The following is a 17850-nucleotide window of genomic DNA, read 5'->3' as shown; positions in this document are numbered from 1 at the left end:
CTTGAACTGGTTGAAGATGAACTCAGGTCGGTCCAAGGAGAACTTGAACTGGTTAAAGGAGAACTCAGGTCGGTCCAAAGAGAACTTGAACAGGTCAAAGGTGAACTCAGGTCGGTCCAAGGTGAAATTTAACTAGTTAAAGGAGAACTCAGGTCAAAAGGAGAATTACGAGAATTACGTTTATTCGTCCGTCCGTCTTTGACACCATTTTCTGGTCCCACAAACCGGCAGATGGTGCGTTCAATGACGGATAGATTTCCAATACACTCATATTGCAGTTATTGATTGGAAACAAATTAACCATGGGACCGCTAGGGCAATAAATCTGACTGTATTGACTGTGATGGAGCTCCTAAATCAGACCGTAGAAATGTATTTGTTTTTATGGTTCATACCATCTACTGCCGTGACCTTTGGGCCGGGTTAAAATAATCGGTTTTCCAATTAAATCTAAAAAAAATAAGAAACAGAATTGATCTTTTAATATGTGCCTTTTCACAATGGATGTGGTGAGTTGACCCACTTTTTTGGGGCATTATAAAAAAACAAAAACATTTGAGGGTTGCTTCTTGCTTGTATAATTTGTCCCTAACATAATTGGTATTGAATCAAAAAGTAATCGAATCAGGACCTTGCAAATTGGAATCAAATTGGGAAATCCTTGATGATATCCAGGCCTCCCGTCCTCTGCGAGTTGATTCTAAAAGCAGACACGAGATCAGAATCAACACGCAGCAGGGTTCAGTTCCCAATGTTCTGAAGGCTTATTGAGACACACAAATATATACACTCAGGGTGTGATTTGTCGGGATGTCCCCCTCTCCGGTCTATATACTGTACGTATGTCGGCCTCTGGTGGGGCCAAAATGTATCACCCCCTCAAAGCGATCAGTGCTACTTCACCAACAGACCATATGTGATATACCTCAAATAGAAGTATTTCTAACCATCTGAGGTCTAAAGGCCTTTTCACACATCTTCTTAAAGGTGCTGTAGGTAGGATTGTGAAGATCCAGGACTTAGCCAAACATTTGAACAACAACATCCCAGAGGGGGGAGACATGCAGGAGATCATCACAGGGCGGACTCAAACCCTTGACCTCTGCATCAAGGCATTAAACTCTGTGGAAATGTGCGCCTGCTCGACCAGCTGAGCCACCCTGGCCACTTGAGTCTGATAGAGGTGAGAGAGGTTTATGTCTTGATGCGGAGGTCCAGGGTTCGACAACGACGTGATGGTTTCTTGCATGTCTTCCCCCCCCCCCCCCCCCCTCTTTCTCACCCAGCTGTCCGATCCATTAAAGGCGGAAAAGCACAAACAAGAGTCTTAAAAAAAATTAAGTCTCAGAGCAATGTGTGAAGAGATCAATTGGCGCTAAAGCTGAAATGTTAATGTTCGCTTTTTGAAATTCCTCAAATCTCTTTTGAAAACAAACCTTAACGTATGATGTGTTGACCAATTGTTTTGGTGCTTTAAATGAGCTCACCGACGTCTGAGGTTAGGTGTGTGATTAACACTCATGTTGTCCTCGGGTTAAATTGACCCGTTGTCCTATATCAATGTTCTTTTTAATTCCCCAAAATAACATGATTGATTCCCCACATGCTCTTTGCCAAGTACAAATCTCTATTTTCATTAACTTTTGGGGGTCTTATTCAATTTTATTCTATTTGAAAACAAATTGACGTGTTTTTGAAATAGTTTTGAGTAAAAGTTGACATATTCCAGTCTGTGATTATCCATCAACATACAATCCTTTAATTTTAGTCTAAATAATTCATCATTTCTGCTTTTCTAACGCAAACATTAAGTATAATTTCCTAAAAATGAAGTTTGTTGACCATAAACTCCCAAAAAAAACTTAACTAAAGTTAATAAGTTAGTGTCAAGTAGGGTTAAACGATGACAAACATGGAAAAAAGGGGACAAAAACATAAGAAAAAGTTAAAAACTTTGATTTGTGTCATTAGTGTCATAGGACGATAAAATCAGAGTGGCAGCTGCTGGTTGTTTTTAGGACTATTTGAGTACTAAATGCACCATCCATCCATCCATTCATCCATCCATCCATCCATCCATTCATCCATCCATTCATCCATCCATCCATCCATTCATCCATCTATCCATCCATCCATCCATCCATTCATCTTCATCTGCTTATCCGGTATCGGTGTGCTGTTATTGGGCGCTGCTGGTGATTATGTTGAGATGATGTTAAAATGTAATATTACCAACAGTCTTTTTCTTCTTTTTATGTCGGTTTTTTAATGTATATTTTAAATTATGGAACTACTGTTCTGCCGTCTTGGCCAGCACTCCCTTGTAAAAGACATTATAAGTCCTGGTAAAATAAAGGTTAATAAAAAAGAAACACAAATTATGATTAGAAGTGTAACGTTGCACTCGACCCACAATCCGATTCAGGATTTTAAGTTCACTGTAAGATTGTTTTTAACAGAACGAGCTGCAGACAAACAACTGAAAGATAGTTCTTTATTTGTCTTAACTGAGCAAAACGATAGCTGTGGGGCGTCTGTACGGCTCATCTGGTAGAACGTGTGCCCCATGTACAGAGGCGCGGTCCTTGTTGCAGAGGTCGCAGATTTGACTCCGACCTGCGGGCCTTTGCTGCATGTTATTCTCTCTCTCTCTCTCTCTCTCTCTCTCTCTCTCTCCCCTTTCACATCTTCCTACATCCTAAAAAGAGGCCTAAAATGCCCCAAAATAAAAAAATAGATGTGTCCTCTTATCATAAGCAACCTTCAAATTGTATTTTATCTTAAATAACACAAACAGAATTTGAAAAAAACATAAGCATTTTAAAACAAATCTGCCTTAAAAATTAAATTAAAAAATCTAAAATAAACAAACTAGGAAGCTGTAGTAAAGAGTGCAATCAAAGTAGATCTGATGGATTTAACAAAAGAAAGAAACAGATCTTTTAATATGTGCCACTTCACAGCGGATGTGGTGAGTTGACCCCCCTTTTTTGGGACATTATATTAAAAAAATTTAAAATATTTGAGGGTTGCTTCCTGCTTACCGCAAATTCAAAATATACAGTAAATCACTGTAAATGAAATTGTAATACCCATAATGCAATGTTTATTACAGTAATTAACCGGAAAAAAAAATTATGGTATTTTACTGGGCCTTTTGTGGTAAGCAACTGTAGAAATTACAGCAAAGTGTAGAAGTGTACCATCTAGGATGTTTGAATTAAGTTTTTAATCCAACCAGTTGTTAACTTTTTCACACATCTGTGTCGATGTGTAACCGCTTCACGACGCTTCGCTACATCCCCAGATGGGAGGCAGTCCGATCACGATGGTTTTGTGGTTCGTGTCCGATCATTTTCTGGCTCGGCCTGTACGCGACACGAAGCGGAGTTCAGCTCACAATGTTCTGAAGGTTTAATGAGACACACACGGATAGTATGTACGTTTGTTATGACGTGAGGGAATATATACTGCAGATAAGAGGGGGCACGGCGGAGGAAAGGATTGGTTCAAGGTAGGTTCACGCAGACACATCTTCAGGAAGGAAAACAATGCAACAGTGCATGTAGGATACAACTTAAAACTACTTTTGTCCTTTTCTTTCATTAACCAATGCTATTGCTCACCGTTTATGTCTGTCAGGGTGTTTTCCAGCTGTTTAAACAGTGACAAGGTGATTTTGTCTGACTCTGTCTGCTCAAAATACGGTTTTTACCTGACAGCAACGATATTCACAACACTGTGTACGTGCAAAAGTCAGTCAAGGTGTAATAAAGCTCACTCGAGGGACAGCAACGGTTTGTGGGTTTGCCTACGAGACAACAGTGAAAGAAATATCAATCACTGAGCCCTCAGTCTGCGAGGAAGAAGAGAGGGAAACGGGGCTGATAATTGGGAGAAGCCGGCTGTATCCCCAAAAGGAAAGAGAAGAGCAAGCTCTCCGCACATGCAGCTATTCGCACCATCCCTCCATCTCTATCTCTTTAAGAGCCGAGGGAAGGAGTGTGTGTTCAGTGTGTGTGAGTGTGTGTGGGGGAGGGGTATTGGCCGGGGTGGAACAGTCCTGTAATGAGCAGATTTTAGAGAGAGAGAGGGAGTGAGAGAGAGACAGAGAGAGAGAGAGAGGCCGAAAAAACAAGAGGACAGATGACTTGGTGGAATTGGGATACAACAACAATCCAGGTTTTAGGCGAGCGCTGAAAACGAAGAGGACAAAGGGAAAGGGAGAGGAATAATTTATTTTTTTTCTCCTTCGCATCCTCATCTCCAAGGAGAGGCTCGTCCTCAGATCACAGCGGAGCAGAGGGGAGATATCCCCTCTCCGTTTTGTCTGCCGAGGTGTGTGTGTGTGTGCCAGGCTGAGGCTGTGTGTGGTTATGGATGTGTGTCTCTGAGCCTTGTTTCCAGGCCATGCTATAGAGCTCCAACTTCTTCTCTTTTTTTTTCCATGGTGTACCAGTGCAGCAGCATCCCCGTGCTGTCTCCCTCTCTGGGTGCTGGTGCGGCAGCGATGTGTTGACGCTGTAACGTCTGATCGAGCTGAGCTCGGTCTCTGCTGCTGCCATCGCCGCCGCCGCTGCTCTCTGGGCCTCTGGGACTGCCGGAAAAAAAAGCCTAGGCCTCGCTTGTCTGGAGCGCCCCGCTGCACCGGCTGAGGCGACAGGCCGGCTGCGAGGCTGCGAGGAGCAGGAAGGTGGAGGAGGAAGTGGAGGAGGCGGAGGATGAGAAGCACTCTGAGTCTGCATGCCCATGGGAAGCAGCATGCAAAGCAGCTGCTGCGTTCGTCACTCTAGATCCGTCGCTGAGGCTTGGACCGCTTCTCCATCGGAAGGCGATGCTCTCCGGGCCGCGTCCTGTTGCTTTCAAAACCAGGAGCTGGTGTTTTAGGTCCTGAACTAACAGGAGAGGGAGAGTCGAGGCCCTGCACCTCCATGCTACCGGATTCCAACGAGGCCTCCTCCCTTTTTGCTCCTCCTGAGTGAACCAGGCCTTTGTTTTTTCTTTTTCTTAACATTCTAAGGATTTGCCTAAACCTGTTTCATGCATGTCCACTGGAGGCAGGTTTGACTTTGATGACGGGGGGTCGTACTGCGGGGGGTGGGAGCAGGGTAAGGCCCATGGACGAGGGGTCTGCACGGGGCCCCAGGGTCAGGGCGAGTATGCTGGGGCCTGGAGCCATGGCTTCGAGGTCCTGGGCGTGTACACGTGGCCCAGCGGGAACAACTACCAGGGCACCTGGGCACAGGGGAAGCGGCATGGCATCGGAGTGGAGAGCAAGGGCCGCTGGGAGTACAGAGGGGAGTGGACGCAGGGGTTCAAAGGTCGCTATGGGCAGCTGGAGAGCACAGCGAGCGGGGCCCGGTACGAGGGGACGTGGAGCAACGGGCTGCAGGATGGATACGGCACTGAAACCTACTCCGATGGAGGTAAGGCTTCTTACACTCATTTTCTTTGCCCCCCACATATCTTCTCACCAACTCCAGTTTGGAGATCAGATTTAGTCCCGTCGGACTTCTCTGAATAAAACATTACTACTCCCGTTCCACACATGGATTTTCAGGATGAAAGTGGAGCGACTCGCTTACTTAGCCTGCTGCTAAAACCCACTGTAACACATCTCCAATGTCGGCTACATAAATAACATGTAGGTCACATCCACATGCATAGATGGATTACTGAGCAGGCCTACCGGGCCCAGGCCTGGGGGCACGAGGGTTCAGGGGCCCACATTTTATACAGTGTGCTGTAGTGTTTAGTATCTGTGCAGAAGAGTGATAGTGTAGATCTGCTGTGGCAGGAAGCGTTATACAGGAGTCTGACAGCCTCTACTTATCTCCAGCATGAATTAAATATTTAGGATTACATAAAGTACACAACATTCATTCATCTGTAGTTTTTCACCCAAAAGCACCTGAGAGTTCAACTGCACCTGCAGAACTAAACTGAAAGAGACGCAAAACAACCACAAAGAGACACAAAATGAGGACAGAGACGAAAAAGTGACTACAAAGACACAAACAACTAGCAAGAGACGCTAAACGACAACAGAGAGACGTAAGATGACTTCAAAGAGATGCAGCATGACTACAGAGACAGCAGAGAGACGCAACATGACTACAGAGACAGCAGAGAGACGCAACATGACTATAGAGACAGCAGAGAGACGCAACATGACTACAGAGACAGCAGAGAGACGCAACATGACTACAGAGACAGCAGAGAGACGCAACATGACTACAGAGACAGCAGAGAGACGCAAAGTGACTACAAAGAGACAAAAAGTGACAACTGATTAACAGCGCAGCCACGTCTCTTTGAGTCTGGGCGTGTTGCTGGGGTGTAGCCATCAGACATGACGGTGTCCAGGAGCCCACTGCCTCACATAATCTGCCCATGTCATCCCCATGAATACATAAGGGGCTCTGCTGTCTGACTGATTATTATTATTATTATTATTAATAATTATAATATCATTATAAATCAGGCTGTGTTTCTAATATTAAACCATGTTGAGGTCTTCTAGAAGTCGGCACTTCTAGTGTTTAGAGCGAGTTATAAAAACACACCTTCACCCCTCTCCCCGCTGCATCACCCCCTCTGTCGCCATGGTAACGCGCAAACAGCAGGTCAGCGTGTCACCAGAGACCAGAACTTGCATGCGCTGCTGCCTCTCTGATTGGCTCTCGGCCTCCGTCAGTCTCGTGTGTAAATCTAGGCCGTTTAATAACCGCTGATGCGCGGCAGCGCACCGCACCGCACAGGACCCGGATGATGTAAGCCAGGTCAATGCGTGATGTAGGTGGAAGGAACACACGGTATGTATGTATGTATGTATGTATGTATGTATATGTGTATGTGTGTGTGTGTGTGTGTGTGTGTGTGTGTGTGTGTGTGTGTGTGTTGGTGCTGCATTGAAGGTGGCGGTTGTTTTTACCGGGAGTTGCACTAATGCTCACACCCTCACACACCTGCTCGAGACTGTAATATATAAAACAAAGATGGTGACGCGAGGAAACATTAAAAAAAGACTGCGTCACGCGACAGCTCTGCTTCTCTCTTCCGATCACGTGGAAGACCGCCGACAGATGAATATAGCACGCACGAGCTGACACATTTTCCACAACCCAATAAACGCTGTTATTTTACAAACACACACACACACACACACACACACACACACACACACACACACACACACACACACACACACACACACACACACACACCATACACCACATTGGAAAATAACACTCAAAAAGACTAAAGACTAAATTTGCTGAAGAAGTCCATCATCAGCTCTGAGAAAAGTCATCTAGTCCGTTTTGATGCTTGCATTGATTTTACAACCATTGGGTTTGGATGGAAAGTTCAGACTGTGAAGCGGTAGAGCCCTTCTATGGTTGTCTGTTATTATATTTTTATTAGTATTTGTCTGCTGTGCCGGCTTAAATTCCCGTGAGCTGGAATGAGCTAGAAACATGAAATTTGGGGGAATAACTAGAAATGGTGTGCATGCACTTCTATAGAAATATGAACCCAATCCGCCACATGGTGGCGCTGTAATTAAGGCTTCAAAAAGCAACTTTGAAGGGGCACGACCCCCCAACCGTAAGTCCGATTGACTTGAAATGTCTTACATAAGTGCAAATCAGGGTTTGAGCTTGGAATCGCAGCTTGCGGCTTTATTAGCAATTGTTTTTGTGTTGTCGTCTTCTTTTCTCAAATAGCCGTGAGCTGGACTGAGCTACATATCGCACTGAATTAAAAATCAGTTGTAGGCATTTGAAACAAAGTGCACTGTTTGTCCAATCATTACAAAGCTTGAAACAATTATATGTTTTATAACCACACTGGACCACATGTGTGAAATTAATTGGAAGTTGCTTTTGAAACGTTTGAATCAACGCTTGCGCCTACATTTTATCATTCTTTTTGTAATTCTTTTACCCATTACATGTTTTTAATTGTTCACTATAAACAGAGAGGGAGACAGTCCAGTTTTTCATTCCAGCACCACGGACAGCTCCCGATCAACACACACGGATCAATGGTTTTAGTTTGTGGAGCCTTAAAAAGCTTTAAAAGGTTTTTTAAACATTAGGTAAATAAGATGCAAAGGCCACAGGAAACTACAAAAGAATTAGCTCGTGAGGATCCACAGGCTTCACCTAACATCAGACGTGTCACAATGCCACACAACATACCAATTATATACAGTTTATAGCCTGGAAAAATGGAAACCTCCATGTATCTTTTAGGGTTTTTTCAGCACCATGGACAGCTCCAGTTAAGTAAGCTACTTGTCTGAATCACTATGAAACAAACTAACTAGCTAAGATGAATGTACCATTGGTCATTTCACACAGACTCTCTATAACTAAAGATTACACGCTGCACCTTTGGTATTAAACGGTCAACACTTCCTGCCCTCTAAATGGGCGTGGACGTTGTATGGATGGATGAAAAGTTATATTTGCATAATTTATTAATATTTTCTTTTGCTAGGATTATCAATTTGTAGAGCTAAAAGACATATTTAGCATTACAAGCATTTGCATTCGCAAACTTGTTTTTAACATTAGCTTTTCTGGGTTGCCAGATCTCACGAGAGTTTCAGATCTATAATATTTAACAACGCATCCGGTTTGACAAAGTCCTGCAAATACAGAAGTGACTTAAACCTGCATTCTATCTGAATTCCTGCAGGGGGCGACACTTGCGGTTGCAAAAGGAGGTCGGTGTCTGTAGAAGTCTGTGAGAAAGTGACCCACTTCTCACTTGATTTATTACCTCTGTCAACATTTTCATGAGATTATGGTCTCAATCACTAGTTTTAACCCCTGTGTTGTCTTCCCGTGAACCATGGGGGAAAAAAACACTATTTTTGCTTTTTTAAATTTTGCGTCACCTTTTCAATGTTGTGGTTTTTTTTTTGATTTATGGTCTCGTTTTTTTTTTTTATTAAAGCGGGGGTTGTTTTAGGGCGTGCCTATGATGTGATTGCCAGTGAAAGTGTGCAACGTAACGTAGAGTGTAAAGGCTCCTCCCTCTCCTCCCTCTTGTCTAAAATCTTCACATCCACATCCAGGATGGCTGCGCCCGTAACGGCAAACTCAACGACGGATAGATCTCCACAAACCAATGGGTGTCGTCACACATGCTTTGTCCATTAATATACTGTCTATGGTTCCCACCAAGAGAACAGAACAGATGTAAACATCAGTAACGTCACTGCCATTTAACCACACGTGAAGCATTACACATCAGCAGGAGACGAGGACCTCATGCTGAAGCAAAGAGCATGAACTATCTATCATCGAGAAACTGTAGTCATGCTTTGTCACAATCAATTATCATCTAGTTTAATTTGAAAAAAGAGCCACCAAGAAGCAGGAGGCTCTTTTCGTAGGAAAAGATATTGGATTATTCTTATAAAATCAACTTATAGGAAACCCTTATGTATATTAAATATTCTAAAATACGAATAAATAAAAATGCTGATCGTAACAAGCTCAGAGAATTATTCAACAAGTCCTCCAAACCATACGGCGACATCGGTTGTTTTTTTCCTACGCTCTGAAACAACCAACAGATGCATCGCTTTTTCTTTTTTTTCGTTAATCTTTTGTTTTCTCTCCTGTTTTCGCTTAGTGAGAGATCCCTGTTTTTTTCTCGGTTTATATAAAAGGCAATCAAAAAATGAATGATAAGATCCTGGCGGAAATACGACCTAATATCTAAACCAGAGAACGTAACTGCCGCAGTTTATACATGTTACCATTGAGAAACAGTCGCAGTTTGGTTGTGTTTAGACACAAAAAACTATTTGGGGTTCAAATCAGACGTTACTTCACTTCCAGAAGGTTACACACACAACGCAGGATGTGGTGTAGCTCTGTTTGTTCCCTAAAGTAAACACAACACAACCCCGTCTCCTGCGTTAAAGTCCTGTGTTTGTTTGACCCGTCCACCAACCCAACCAACCTCCTTACAAGGAAAGTTGGCCCACTTGTTAGGGAACCGACGCAGTTCGAGTTCCCATCAAAGGGGAACGTCTCGGGTTACGTATGTAACCCTTGTTCCCCGAGATAGGGGAACAAGACGTTGCATCGGTTACGACACTATAGGCTTTCCCATAGTGTCGTTCCCCTCGAAGGGGAACTCTGATTGGACAGATAGTCTAGCTAGCTGTCTAGATTTACCCTGCAGAGATCTGAGGAGCAGTTTACCATTGTCCTCAGAAATCCACCGGAGATTAGAACGCAAACACAAAGAAAGCGGAAGGTGAAAGACATCCGGCCAAAAAAGTCACATCCGGCGAAATTTCTGCATCGGAGCAATCTAGGAAGTGGAACGTCGTGGATATAGACTACTGTAATGCTAACTTTGTGGCTTATTTGGAGATGTTGGGGCACGACAACACAAAGCCGTCTCTTACGCCTTAAACGTTAGTTCTGTCCTCTGGCATGTTTAACGAACCCACTGACTGCTTACTGGCCCCGAGTCCAACCGGACCGTACCCTGGCCCAAATCTTTCCACTGCACCAGGGTACGGTTTAGCGTACGGAGTGATCACACTAGTCAAATGAACCAGACTTTGGGGTCAAACGTGCTCGGCCACTGTTTAACTAGGCAAAGTGTGAGTAAGCCCTTATACTTTGTCACCTTATTTCCTGCTTCCGGCCACATTACTGTGACCACTAAAGGGCACCGCCACTATAAACATAAATATGAGTCATAATTGAACAAATGACTCATTGGGTTGTTTTCATGGGAAGGAGAGTCTCATAAAACAAGGACATAACTCTGACTGTCTCTCTGTCTCTGTTTGTCTCTCAGGAACCTACCAAGGCCAGTGGCTGGCCGGAATGCGTCATGGCTATGGCGTGCGGCAGAGCGTACCGTACGGCATGGCGGCAGTCATCCTCTTTCCTCTGCGAACATCCATAAACTCCCTCCGCTCCGAGCACAGCCACGGCCCTCCGGCTGTGCTGGAGGACGGCTCCGTCACCACGCCCACGGACGGAGTGGTGGCCGGGCTGGCTGGGAGCCCCGTGGGGCGCGGTGGGTTCGCTCTTACGGCTCCCAGTGAAGCTGAGCGCCAGAGGAAGAGGAAAGGCCGCTTCCGGCAGTCCATTCTGAGCGGCCTGAAGCTGCGGCGCTCCGAGTCCAAAAGCTCGCTGGCCAGTCAACTCAGCAAGCAGAGCTCCTTCTGCAGCGAGGCCGGCATGAGCACCGTCAGCTCTGCTGCATCTGACATCCACTCCAATGCCAGCGAGAGTGAGCAGGGCGCCCCTGTGGACGCCACCGTCACAGAAATGTACGCTGGCGAGTGGCGGAGCGACCAGAGGGCCGGCTGGGGTGTGAGCCGGCGCTCGGACGGCCTGCATTATGAAGGGGAATGGGTGGGGAACAAGAGGCACGGGTATGGATGCACCACCTTCCCTGACGGCACCAAGGAGGAGGGGAAGTACAAGCAGAACATGTTGGTGAGCGGAAAACGCAAGAACCTGATCCCACTGAGGGCCAGTAAGATCAGAGAGAAGGTGGACCGAGCTGTGGAAGCTGCGGAGAAGGCTGCAGACATCTCCAAGCAGAAAGCAGAGATTGCCATGTCCAGGTAACAGGTTCACCTTTTAACCGCGATTGAAGAAGTATTCAGATCCTTTACTTCAGTAAAAGTACTAATACACACTGTCAAAAATACTCCTCTACAAGTAAATTCCCTGCAAAAAAACTTTCTTAAACCTTCTGTTGTCCTCGGGTCAAATTTGATCTGAAACATGAGTTTCTTTTAACCAAATTACCACAAAAACAACAACAACGCTCTTTGCAAATACAATTGATCACTTTCATCCCTGAGTAAACTGTACAATCCCCTGATCTTAACTATAAGTCAAAATAATTCATAGTTTCTCCTTTTTTAACTCAAATAATAGGTATAAGTCTATATTAATGAGGGTTATTGGCCAATACATTCCAAAAGGTAATGTAAAACTACTGGTAGGAAGGTGGTGTTAGTGAAAACTAAAAAAAAGTCAGAAAAAAGGGCAAAAATGTTTTTGTCCATTCTTGATCTGGGAGGACAGCACAAGGGTTAAGTTGAGGTTTTAAGTATTTTCAGCAAAATGTACTCAAAGCTTTAGTGAGTAACTTTTTGATATTAAATTATTATTACATTCAAACCATTGCCAAATGAGTTGCTACAAAGCTAATGAAAACTATCAGCTCCACACAACCCTCTCTGTGTCTCTCTGTACGACAATGTTCAGAAGATTGTGGCGTCCGGTGACTTTCCTGCGCGAAAACTCAAGTGAAGATAATGACCTCTTATGAAGAGTTCGTCATGTTTTTTTAATCCTCCGTGACTCCTTGGCTACTAGCAACTGTGTGGGGGAGGGGCAACTTATATTATGTGGACGCACCGACAGTGTTGTTTTCATTAGTTAGAATTCCTCATGGGGACGACAGAAACTACACACTATATGTTTTTAACTTTTCAACAGCGGTGGCAGAAGAATTCACATCCTTTACTTCAGGAAACATACTAACACATACTGTGGAAAATAGTAGGCGCACAACTAGGTGGGCCAATATTTATTAGGAACCTAAATTTATATTAGGGCCGGATCAAAATTAGCGAGATTTGGGGCCGGATTTGGCGTGCGGGCCTTGGGTTTGACACAGGTGTATTAGAGGTTAGAAACAAAGGGCCCGTATCATCATGTGGTTTTGGAGGACTTGTTGTTTATCCCGCGTGACTGCAGTGTTTCCCCATGTGCTGTTCAGGATGAGCCACGCTCGTGGGAAGGCGGAGGCCGCTGAAGGCGTGGCGCAGAAGGCCATGGAGGAGTGTCGACTGGCCCGGATCGCTGCCAAAGAGCTCTCTCCTTCCTTTCACATCTACGGCAACGGTGAGTGGACGACAAACGCAGGAGTGGGTCCAATTTTAGGTCCAGGAAATTCAGAGGTTTCACACATGTTGCTCTGACATTTCTCTGTTATTTCATTCATATCTTGATATATGAGGAGGAGATGCAGAATTACATTAACATAGATGAATTAACATTAATATACGGTTTTGAGTCTTTGTTTTATTGTAAACGCTGTCTTATTACTGTGTAAGCAGATTGGTTTGTGTCTAATAGACAATATTTAGAGAGTGTTTTCTACTGAAAAACGGCCACATAGGTTGTTATAATGTCATAAGGTTGTTATAATGTCATAATGTGTAAAAACAAAACAAAAGGACTTTCACCCAGGAGACCAGGGTTTGTCGGGTTTGAAATTAAAAGTAAAAGTTTTTTTTTTTTCATTCAACGTTGCGTGTGTAACCGTGAAGTAACAAAAGTTTTTTTTACTTTACAGAACAAACATTAAAGTAAATTGTTGTTTACAGTTTAGCTAAACATATAAGTATGGGAAAATTAAGAAGTAAATGATAGTAAAACTTTCTCCAAAACAAAAGAAATTCATGTGTTTTTTTCTTTTTTCTTCACTTACAATTAAAAATATGATTATCAAAATATATAATGTTATTATTTATTTTGGCTTTTTTAATTCAATTTTAGTTTTATTGCCAAATCTCTGCCCACTTTTATGTTTTCTATGTTGCTTCTAAATCAAGTGTATTCACTTGGTAAATCCTATCTCAGCCAACAGTTCTCTCCTTTTGTTACCCTGCATGCTACTAACACTACACACACACACACACACACACACACACACACACACACACACACACACACACACACACACACACACACACACACACACACACTCTCTGTAGGTCTGATGGACTCACCGTGGATTGGTGCCAAATCACTTCACTGGTGTTATTCTCCAACTGTTTTTTTAGGGCTCGAATGTCAGAGGCCCAAGCACCAGGACGCCAAGGACAAAGACCACGAGGTGATCTCGACAGGAACAGACAGTCCGGAGCTGTGCACACCGGACACCACGCCGCCTGTGATAACACCTGATCTCAGCCCCGTGCTGAGCGTTCCCACCTCGACCCCCCACAGCCCGCCCAAACATGGCCATCGCCCCAGAAATGCTTGCTTCATGCGGCAGAGCGCCGTGGACGATCAGGGCGGGGCTGAGATCCAGGTGCTGGTGGAGGGGCGGGGCATGGATCTGCCGAGGGGAGGGGCTAACAATTGGACTGAAGACATGTATCCAGACCGCGGAGGCAGCAGCCGCTCCACCACACCCTCCCTTCTGGAGGAGCAGGAGGGCCAAGTGAACGGACACGAACAAGCCCCTTTGTCCAACCACAAACCGCGGGAGAAATCTTTGTCCAATCACAAGTCCCGGGAGCACACCTCCTCCTACAGAGCGTGGGAGCACTCCTCGTCCAACCAAAAGCCCTCCAAGCAAGCCTCTTCCAATCACAAGTCAAGGGAGTACTCATCCTCCAATCACAAGACATGGGATCATTCTTCCACCAATCACAAGGCCTGCGAGCACGCCTCTTCCAACTACAAGCCGCAGGTGCACATTTTATCCAATCACAAGGCCTTGGAACATAACATGTCGAATCACAAGACTTCTGAGCATGCTTCTTCCAATCACAAGTCCCAAGATTATATCCCCTCCAATCACAATTCAAAGGACCACGTCTCTTCTAGTTGCAACCCTCGAGAGCATGTCTACTCCAACCACCATCCAAAGCAGCACAACCCATCCAACCACAAGCTAAACGAGCATACTGTAATCGACCAAAGGCTAGACGCAGTCACCGGCGGGGGATGGACAGCTGAAAGCACCCTTAGGTGGAGCCCTGCCCACTCGCGCCTCACAGAGCAGGACGAGGAGAGGATGAATGACTATACGGTTGATATGAGGCTTCAGTGTCCGGACTCGCAGACGTCTCGGGGGCTGGGCCCGGAGTCCCCGGCCCCCAAAAACAACCGGCTGCGATCCCGAGGCCTTCGGCCGGTCAGAGAGGGATCCATGGACTCTGTACAGATGCTGGACAACCTGAATGTGGGGGCGGAGCTGGAGGAGTGGCCGCTGCACAGGGACCTGACCCTCTCCCCACCCCTCAAGTCTCAGCCCATCACTCTGGAGCAGGAAGGAGAGCATCTCATCCTCAAATCAAACTCAGTGAGTCATCGCAGTTACTGTCTGTCAGTCTGATTGTTTAGTACAGATTCACATTTCCCACAACCCCTTTTATTGATGAAGGTTAAATATAAGAATTCAATCATAAACAATCACTAAAGGAGTACTTGGATACTTCCACAGCTGCTATTCCTTTGCTAGAGCTGCAGCAAACGGTTGTTTTCATAGTCAAATAATCTGTTGATTTTTTTTCCTGATTAATCAATTGGTTGTTTGTTAAAATGTGACAAAATTGTGAAATCGGTGTTCCCCAAAACCCAAGATGACGTCCTCAAATGTCTTGTTTTGTCTATATTCTACAAAGAGATTTAGTTTACTTTCACAGAGGAGAGAAGGAACAGAACATCTTCCCATTTAACAAGCTGACATCAGAGAACTTTAACTTGTTTTTTTCATAAAGAATTACCCAAATCGATTAATCGATTATTAAAGTAGTTGCAGATTAATTTAATAGTTGACAGCTAATTGATTAGTTGTTGCCACTCTAGATAATTATAACGATTGAATTATCAATAATCATCAAAGAAATAACCTTTATGTCTCTGTGTCTGCGTGCAGATTGAACGTTGCTTATTAACAAAGGATTCATTACAAAAAAAAATCAATCGATTTTTTACTTCCATTTCTTTTAAAGGTGCCCTGCCACATAAAACTTGTATTTCTTTGAATATGTCAGGTCCATGCGTGTGTGAACTGCTACCTCCTCTGTCAGCTCTAGCCACTGAAAAGAAATAAATGGAGAAATCAGACCAATCACAACAGCTGGTCAGTCTGACATCATGTTGCCAGAGCTCATTACTATTCATGAGCACGCCCAGTTGCACTGGGTAAAGGATGCTGATAGCCAGGCTCTCTGTGGCTAGCCTTTAGCCAATCAGAGTCAGGCAGCTTAGCTTGAGTCTTCCTGCAGGCTTCCTATACCACGCTAGAATGGCTGGAAACAAGGTAACCAAGGTAACCAAGGCATTTTGTCCACAACGAAATGTTACAGAGTCCATGATAGAACTTCCGACATTACCAAAAAGTAATGAAATACGTGTGGCAGGGCACCTTTAATATGGTTCAAATCACTTTGCAACTGTGGAGTCTTTGTCTGTTTTGTGCATTAACTGAACCCACTTCTTTTCTTCTGTCTTTTAGGGCTCCAGCTCTATCCTGGTGGTTATGGTCATTTTACTCAATATTGGAGTAGCCATTCTTTTCATTCACTTCTTTATTTAAGCTTATACAGGTATGATCTACTAAGACTTATTGATAACTACGGTATATTATATTATTACTTGCTGAGACAGACCTTCTGCCAACTCGACCGGAGCCCACAGCTCGAGTGACGGACACAGCAGAGCCTTTCTATTGTTGCTTCTGGTCTTTTCACCTCTGTTGAAGCCCGTTTCAGTTTTCTCTGAAAGCACCGTTTCCTTTACAAATGCTTATTTTGAGCTTGCAAACCATAGAAAAGAAAGTAAGGAAGTTGAAAAAAAAAAAAAGAGTAAAAAAGACAAAAAAGTGCAGCTTTAAAGTAGCGTGGTGTATCAGAACACACGTGCATGGGTGTCCATCGGTTAATGTTCAATGGACTGGAGACGGCTCAGGCAGTTCTGCCCATTTTTCCATCACTTAAGACAAGAATATAGCAGCCTTTGTTTCCTGGTTATTGTGAGAAACATGCAAACCAAGGTCGTGACACACACTCCGTCCTAAAACCCCACAGACAATTACCCTTTTTGCCTTTTAACCCTTTCTCCCTGTTGCCCCGCCATCCACAAATCTCTATAACCCACCTATTCGCACTATGCGCTACATACAGAACTATGCTGCAACAGTAGAACCATTTTAAAGGGCTCCGTCATTATTCTTTTCTTTTTTTTTCCACTACGAACCACACACACAACCATTGCATGAGGCTGTGTGGGGGTTTTAAAAAGTGCATTTTATATCCCTTTAACATCACTGTCCTGTCCCCATTTGTATGCTCTCCATCCCCTGGTTGTCACTTCCAGAGATTTTTTTGGAGAAAAAAAATCAGCCGCCACGCCAGCTCACGTGTCCGATCGAAATCACAGAATCTGACCAAAACAGATTCATCAGCGACCAACAACACACTCCAAGACCCATGAGTCTAAAACGCCTCGAGGAACTTCCTGAATTTATTAAGTGAAACACATTTGCACGCAAAAAAAACCAACACATACACATTTAACTGCTGACATACTGGGGAGGGGTCGGCCTCTCCCCTTTGTACAGCCTTGAGACTGTTAAGTTATAACCACTAATTCTACTATATATGTGTATGTGTCATTATTATTCAAGTTTGTTACTTTTTTGCAATTTGCAAGACAGAGAGAATGCTGAGTGCCTCGTATTTATTCATTTTCCGTCTCAAATTTATTTTAAAAAAAAAACCCGACCAGAGATAGTAAAACACCCAGGCTAAGAGGAGACGAAAAACCTTCATTATTAAGAAAGGTGACCCCCCCGCCCCCTCCTTCTCCTCCCATTCCCTCCCCTTACCACCCAACACACACACACTTACTCACAAACGCACACACACACACAGAAGCATAAAACAAGCAAAACCCAAAAATTGCACTGAGGATGTGAAGTGTATTGTTTTGTCCACAACTTAAAGATCCCAGAGCAGAGAAGAAAAAGCACAAATTTCACATGATTTGGGACCTTTATTACCACCGTATCCGTGTTTAAAGCATTGGAAAAGCTACAGAA

The 17850-nt window shown here is 44.2% G+C and overlaps 1 protein-coding gene across 1 annotated transcript; it reads left to right on the top strand.

Moving 5' to 3' along the window:
- The first annotated feature begins 3929 nt into the window (after positions 1-3929).
- On the top strand, positions 3930-17517 carry si:ch211-146m13.3 (junctophilin-3). Its single transcript, XM_034859259.1, has 5 exons — positions 3930-5426; positions 10840-11620; positions 12790-12914; positions 13859-15108; positions 16267-17517. Exons 1-5 carry the CDS (start codon positions 5045-5047, stop codon positions 16345-16347), a joined length of 2619 nt encoding a protein of 872 aa, XP_034715150.1. The 5' UTR covers positions 3930-5044; the 3' UTR covers positions 16348-17517.
- The last annotated feature ends 333 nt before the right edge of the window (positions 17518-17850 follow it).

This window comes from Etheostoma cragini, chromosome 1, assembly GCF_013103735.1.
Source record: "Etheostoma cragini isolate CJK2018 chromosome 1, CSU_Ecrag_1.0, whole genome shotgun sequence".
Lineage (NCBI taxonomy): Eukaryota > Metazoa > Chordata > Actinopteri > Perciformes > Percidae > Etheostoma > Etheostoma cragini.
The sequence above is the reverse complement of the archived record's forward strand: the minus strand, read 5'-3'. Positions and strand labels throughout refer to the sequence as shown.

Excerpts from the sequence above, each read along its gene's own strand:
- si:ch211-146m13.3 (XM_034859259.1), top strand. The coding sequence starts at position 5,045 with ATGTCCACTGGAGGCAGGTTTGACTTTGATGACGGGGGGTCGTACTGC. Across the intron at positions 11,621-12,789 it reads GCAGAGATTGCCATGTCCAG|GATGAGCCACGCTCGTGGGA; the intron begins GTAACAGGTTCA and ends TGTGCTGTTCAG. Across the intron at positions 12,915-13,858 it reads CTTTCACATCTACGGCAACG|GGCTCGAATGTCAGAGGCCC; the intron begins GTGAGTGGACGA and ends CTGTTTTTTTAG.